Here is a 7,432-nt window from a genome sequence, read left to right as displayed (position 1 = left end):
TGATTTTGCTTACTAATTACTGTAGTGTTTCGTGTCTTGTCATTTGTTCAACATTAGTAAAACATGATTTGAATAGAATATACACGATATACTGAATATATTATTTAGAAAAATAATTGCTCATGTTGGTTGTGCATTTTCTTAAACATGAAGTCAGCGAAGATTTTTGGGGGGTGTATGTACGTGACCTGAGGCTTGATGATTATAGACGAATACTTGTGTTTCTAGTAATTCGTTCAAAGCTTGCCCGAAAATCAGCTGTTCTGTATACGCATGCGCAGTAGCACTGTGCGTTGGACCGCAAATGGTCGTGTTTAGAAAGGAACCCTTGAAGTGTAAATTCTCGCGAGACTTGCATTTACTACATGTAGGCTATGGATAGCCAGGGTTTGGTTTAAAGGTTAGAGGTAGAGCTTCTGTAGGACTCCAAATAAAAACAATAAACGCAGTGCATAAAAACTGCAAAGAAGTCGCTCGCGAGACTTCCCAGTTCGAGGGCTCCCTTCAAGGCACGACCATGGTTGCGTGCTAAACGGCGTAAATAATGCCTTCACAAGGCACTTCGACGCGAGAATAACCACGACCTTTATTTTTTCAGTGGAGGATAAAGTCTTCGAAGGGAATAGGGCGCAGGGATGATCATTTCTAAATGAAAGGCGCCCTGTCTGCAATGTCAACGCGCATGCGTAGTATCGCCGTCGTTGGACCTCGTTTTCAAAACGCACCGGAATGTTGTCCTTCGAAGGAGTTTAAATAAAGAGCCGGATAATTTGAATTTAAAGGTAAATAGGAAGTGTGGAGAGCCACTTTGGTGGATGAGACGCAACAAATTGGCCAAAATATTCTACCATTTGTGCTTTTTACGTGTTTTATTATTTATGTTAGCTATAGATAGCATGTCAGGGTAACTGAACGCTGAAATGTCACTCCATTACACGTTTTTATGGTATAACATGTATCTCAATCTTTCTTATTGGCTTGTTTTGTTGTAGGAATGGAGGTAAAAATCATCTAACTTTAAATTAAATTAATATCTATTATGTAAAACAATTTGCAGTGTATCTTAGGCCTGGAATAAACAGCCTAAATGTTTCCCATTTCCCTTTATTTAAAATGACAAATCTCAAGAACTGTGCTTGTTTTCATTGTGAAAATAATCAGATGCATTCAGAGCTATCATGACATAAGAAGTGTTATTTACTATGTTCACTGTGCATGAGCAGGATTTTTTTTTTATTATTATTATTATTATTTTATTATTTTTTATGCAAGCTTGCGCTTTTACTTGACCACAAAAGGAAAAAATAAAATGTTATTTTCAGTTATATCTTCCTCAAAATGTGCCCATCAGGGCCACAATTAACTCCATAGACAGTGAGTGGACACATACCATACCAATATTCAGCTTAGTGCTAAACCGATATGGGTTGTCAATGATTGATTCTTAAATTGTTACATATAGCCCCCGTTAGTCCTGAATATGTGCTTTATATCATTTTTAATCACCCATTTGCCTTTTCTAGATCATTTAAAATGGCCCTGTGGTGTCTCAAATGTTCCATGCAATAAATTTATATGAGGGCATTTAAGCTGCATGCATAAATAATAATAATAAATGTGCTAAATAATATTTGCAGGGTTCCTACAGTCATGGAAAATTTTAAAATTGTGATTTCCAAGAATGGAAATTAATAAAATCCTAAAAAGTCATGGACAATTCTATAGCCAATTTGAAATGGTCTAGTTATAAGCTTTAACATATTTCACTGGCTAGAAATTGCTCTTTGTGATGCAATCTTTAAAAAAAAAAAAAAAAAAAAAACTTATCCAGTAATAACAAACAACTGGAAACATGGAAATTCATTGGTTAAAATGAATGGGAACCCTGTATTTATAACTATAGTTTATTGCTACTAAATAGCATGTTACATCGCAGGACATATTTAAACGTATTTTCAAAGTACTCAACTTTCAAAGTATTTCATGTCACCTACCCATGTGTCTCATTTGCTGTCATTAAATTGCATGTTTTGTGTGTGTATATACAATTTATATACATATACAGTATATATATACTGTGTATGTATATATATATGCCACTTTTCTCTCCATATATTGGCATCAGCCATTGAACCCATTTAGTTCGCAACTATAAAAATATCTAACATTTTTAAACATTTTCATCTTGTCCCACCTTTCCAGGTACAGGGATGGAGCTCCCAAACTACAGCCGACAGCTCATGCAACAGCTGCATGCTTTACGTAAAGAAAATCAGTTTTGCGACTGCTCCATCCTGGTGGGAGAAACCCCTCACCCCGCTCACAAACTTGTTCTGGCTGCCTCCAGCATGTTATTCAAGTCTGCTCTAGAGAGCTCTGACAGCATCTCCATTGACACAGATTTACTGTCCTCTCAAGAGTTCTCATGTCTTCTGAACATGGTGTATACTGGTAAACTGCCTCCCGGAAAACACAACTTCACCCGACTCATAGCTGCTGCCGACAGCTTGCAGATGTTTGATGTGGCTATTGGTTGCAAGAATATTCTCAACGAACTTATGAAACAAACAACTGAGACTGTAGATGCTGAGACAGAGTCAATGGATTGGCAAGTTATAAAACATGACAGTTTTATTGGGAGTCCAGTGAACTTAAAGGAGTCATCTTTATTGGTACAGCTGAAAAGGGACGAGAAGAATTTTCAGGGTAAAAGAGGACTTTCAGATGACTGCACATCAAAGGAATGTTTTGGGTTCAATACAAACTAAGCTTTATTGATAGCATTTGTGGCATAATATTTATTAACACATGTGGTGATGGGGCGTGGCCGAGTGACGTCTGTGGGGAGTGAGGCCACTTCGTGGGCCGTTCATCCCGCCGGCTTCCCCTAATCCTCTCCGCTCTCCCCCACAGGCTGGAGGATCCACTGCCACGGGTGGGGCCGTGAAGTCTGGGTCTGTCTGCTGGAGCTGCGGGGGTCCTGGGCATTTCCAGGACTGATGTCCCACGATGAAGGTGTACACATTCGTCCGGGTCCCTGATGCACCACAGGCCGCCCCCGATCGTGCACGATTCCTGTGAGTATAAAGTGGGGTTCATATCAAGCCTTGGTGGATTCAGGTTGTAATCAAACCTCCATTCACCAAAGCTTGATTCAATCCGAGGCTTTGGATACAAGCTGACGGGTGAAGGTAAGGTGTGTGCATGGTGATATTCACGATTACCCATTAGTGACGGTCATCATTCCATTTCGGGGACAAAAGCATAGTGTAGAGGCTGTGGTTAGTCCCCGCCTCACCCATCCACTAATCTTGGTTACGAATTGGCTGGCATTTACTGCTTTATAGAGAGAAATCTGTGTGGATGGGTCCTGTAACAGAGTGTCTCGGTGTGTGGTTTGCGATGCACTGGCTGGGGAGGCGGAGCCGGGCCGTCTACGTCAGCTCCGCGTCAGGATGATGTAAGGGAAAGGGAATTGCCAGCTTCCCCAGCCCTTAGAAGATTCCCTGCAGGAGATTTCCATCTGGAGTAGATGAGAGACGAGACCCTTAGGCACGCCTTTGATCAAGTGAAAGTGATTGATGATCAGTGTCTCCAGCCAGACATTGCACTTGCATATCCGTATTTTTCAATTATCAAGGATCGGTTGTATCGAGTGACACGGGATGCTCAGACAAAGGAAAATGCAACCCAGTTGTTAGTAACCGATGGCGGGTCACTTAGGGCAGGAAAAAACACTGAACCGTCTAATGGCCCGTTTCTATTGGCCGGGCATTCACGGGGATGTTCACAGATGGTGTGCGGCATGCTGTGAATGTCAGCTGGTGAATCCGCTGGCCACCCCAAGAGCACCATTGCGCCCCCTTCCCTTGATCAAGGTCCCCTTCGAACGAATTGGCATGGACCTCACCATTAGAGCGAATGGCACACGGGCATTGCTTTTTTTGGTTCTGGTGGATTATGCAATGCGATATCCGGAAGCAGTGCTCAGCACATAGTGTTGTGGAGGCACTCTTCAGAATAATCTCCCGAGTGGGAATTCCGAAAGAAATCCTCACTGATCAGGTCACAACGTTTATGTCACGTACACGACATGAACTGTATGAATTATTGGGGATTAAATCGATTTGGACCAGCGTTTGCCATCCCCAAACAGACGGCTTTGTTGAATGATTTAATCACACACTAAAAAATATGATTTGTAAGTTTGTGCACGAAGATGTTTGAAATTGGGACAATTGGCTCGAGCCCCTATTATTTGCAGTTCGAGAGGTCCTGCAAGCCTCCACGGGGTTCTCCCCATTTGAATTATTGTACGGGCGTCAACCGCACATAGTGCTCGACGTCCTACAGGAAAATTGGGAGGAGGGACCTTCAAAGAGCAAAAACTAAATTCAGTACATTCTTGACCTGAGAGCAAAACTCCACACACTGGGGCAATTAACACAGGAGAATTTGCTCCAGGCTCAAGCGTCAAAGCCGACTGTATAATAGGGGTACTCGGCTAGGGGAATTTGCACCGGGAGATAAAGTCCTTGTATTATTCCCCACATCGAGCTCTAAATTACTCACCAAGTGGCAAGGACCATTTGAGGTCACATGGTGGTTTGAAGAAATCGATTTGGAGGAGAAACGAACGGATAGAGGCGGAGCATGTCAGATTTACCACCTCAATCTCCTAAAACCATGGAGAGAGGTGGTCCCCATGACGTTGGTGACATTGGTTCCGGAGAGGGAGAAGCTTGGACCGGAGGTGAACTTAAAAGCCACCGATCGAGTCACATCGGTCACTTGCGGAGACCTCCTCTCACCGTCTCAAGTCACGGAGGTTGCCAGGTTGCAAGGAGGATTCTCAGACATGTTCTCACCTTTTCCCATCGTACGAATCTCATAGAGCACCATATCGAAACAACCCCAGGGGTAGTGGTACGCAGTCGTCCCTACCGATTATCCGAACACAAAAAAAAAGTGGTTCAGGAAGAATTAAAGGCCATGCTAGATATGGGGGTAAAAGAAGAATCCCACAGTGACTGGGCCAGCCCGATGTTGTTGGTTCCGAAGAGTGACGGCTCGGTCCGGCTCTGTGTGGATTATAGAAAAGTCAATGCGATGTCTACATTTGATGCATATCCAATGCCTCGTATTGATGAACTGCTCGAGCTATTATGCGCGGCTCGCTTTTATTCGACACTGGATATGAAAAAGGGATATTAGCAAATCACCTTAACTGCCATGTCCCGTGAAAAAACTGCATTTTACACACTGTTCGGCTTACACCAATTTGTCACCCTTCCTTTCTCTTTGTTTGGGGCCCCGGCTACATTTCAGCAGCTCATGGACAGAATCCTCAGACCACATGCTGCTTATGCCGCTGCCTATCTGGATGATATCATCATTTGCAGTAATGATTGGCAGCTACACCTGCAGCATCTGAGGGCTGTCCTGAAGTCATTGAGATGGGCGGGACTCATGGCAAACCCTAAGAAGTGTGCAACTGGATGGGTGGAAGTATGGTATCTGGGCTTCCACTTGGATCATGGACAGGTGAGGGCACAAATTGATAAGACCGTGGCGATTGCAACCTGCCCAAGACCTAAGACCAAAAAGGAGGTGAGACAGTTCCTGGGGCTGGCTGGCTATTATTGTAGGTTTGTGCCTAATTATTTGAGCGTCACCAGACCGCTGACTGATCTTACTAAAAAGTGAGCACCAGATCCGATCCAGTGGACGGAACCGTGTCAGCAGGCGTTCACGCAAGTAAAAGCTGCACTCTGTGGCCGGCTGTTGTTGCACTCTCCTGACTTCCTTCTCCCTTTTATCTTGCAGACGGACGCATCGGACTGGGGGTTGGGGGTGGTACTGTCACAGATGGTGGAGGGGGAGGAGCGCCCTGTGCTGTACATACAGAGCATCCGGAAAGTATTCATAGCGCTTCACTTTTTCCACATTTTGTTATGTTACAGCCTTATTCCAAAATTGATTAAATTCATTATTTTCCTCAAAATTCTACAAACAATACCCCATAATGACAACGTGAAAGAAGTTTGTTTGAAATCTTTGCAAATGTATTCAAAATAAAAAACGAAAAAAAATCACATGTACATAAGTATTCACAGCCTTTGCTCAATACTTTGTTGAAGCACCTTTGGCACCAATTACAGCCTCAAGTCTTTTTGAGTATGATGCTCCAAGCTTGGCACACCTATTTTTGGGCAGTTTCTCCCATTCTTCTTTGCAGGACCTCTCAAGCTCCATCAGGTTGGATGGGGAGCGTTGGTGCACAGCCATTTTCAGATCTCTCCAGAGATGTTCAATCGGGTTCAAGTATGGGCTCTGGCTGGGCCACTCAAGGACATTCACAGAGTTGTGCCGTAGCCACTCCTTTGTTATCTTGGCAGTGTGCTTAGGGTCGTTGTCCTGTTGGAAGATGAACCTTCGCCCCAGTCTGAGGTCCAGAGCACTCTGGAGCAGGTTTTCATCAAGGATGTCTCTGTACATTGCTGCATTCATCTTTCTCTCAATCCTGACTAGTCTCCCAGTTCCTGCCACTGAAAAACATTCCCACAGCATGATGCTGCCACTACCATGCTTCACTGTAGGCATGGTATTGGCCAGGTGATGAGCAGTGCCTGGTTTCCTCCAGACATGACGCTTGCCATTCAGGCCAAAGAGTTCAATCTTTGTTTCATCAGACCAGAGAATTTTGTTTCTCATGGTCTGAGAGTCCTTCAGGTGCCTTTTGGCAAACTCCAGGCGGGCTGTCATGTGCCTTTTACTGAGGAGTGGCTTCCGTCCGGCCACTCTACCATACAGGCCTGATTGGTGGAGTGCTGCAGCGATGGTTGTTCTTCTGGAAGGTTCTCCTCTCTCCATAGAGAAACAATGGAGCTCTGTCAGAGTGACCATCGTGTTCTTGGTCACCTCCCTGACTAAGGCCCTTCTCCCCTGATCGCTCAGTTTGGCCGGGCGGCCAGCTCTAGGAAGAGTCCTGGTGGTTCCAAATTCTTCCATTTACGGATGATGGAGGTCACTGTGCTCATTGGGACCTTCAATGCTGCAGAAATTTTTCTGTGCCCTTCCCCAGATCTGTGCCTTGATACAATCCTGTCTCGGAGGTCTACAGACAATTCCTTGGACTTCATGGCTTGGTTTGTGCTCTGACATGCACTGTTAACTGTGGGACCTTATATAGACAGGTGTGTGCCTTTCCAATTCATGTCCAATCAGCTGAGTTTACCACAGGTGGACTCCAATCAAGTTGTAGAAACATCTCAAGGATCATCTGTGGAAACAGGATGCACCTGAGCTCAATTTTGAGTGTCATGGCAAAGGCTGTGAATACTTATGTGCATGTGATTTTTTTTTTCTCCGTTTTTTATTTTTAATAAATTTGCAAAGATTTCAAACAAACTTCTTTCATGTTGCCATTATG

General features: G+C 44.0%; 1 protein-coding gene across 2 annotated transcripts in view; it reads left to right on the top strand.

The window, feature by feature from the left end:
* The first annotated feature begins 56 nt into the window (after positions 1-56).
* Positions 57-7,432, top strand: part of LOC127427716 (zinc finger and BTB domain-containing protein 40-like) — a 47,496-nt gene continuing 40,120 nt past the window's right edge. Inside the window, exons 1-2 of one of the 2 annotated variants that reach the window (XM_051675498.1) lie at positions 57-782; positions 2,203-2,706. In XM_051675498.1, the coding sequence (XP_051531458.1) occupies positions 2,211-2,706 (496 nt within the window). In that variant the 5' untranslated portion in view covers positions 57-782; positions 2,203-2,210. The remainder of the gene's footprint in view (positions 783-2,202; positions 2,707-7,432) is intronic. The other variant, XM_051675497.1, reaches the window with a different exon arrangement.

This window comes from Myxocyprinus asiaticus, chromosome 37, assembly GCF_019703515.2.
Source record: "Myxocyprinus asiaticus isolate MX2 ecotype Aquarium Trade chromosome 37, UBuf_Myxa_2, whole genome shotgun sequence".
NCBI lineage: Eukaryota > Metazoa > Chordata > Actinopteri > Cypriniformes > Catostomidae > Myxocyprinus > Myxocyprinus asiaticus.
Note: the sequence above shows the minus strand (reverse complement) of the source record. Positions and strands in the feature narration are given on the sequence as shown.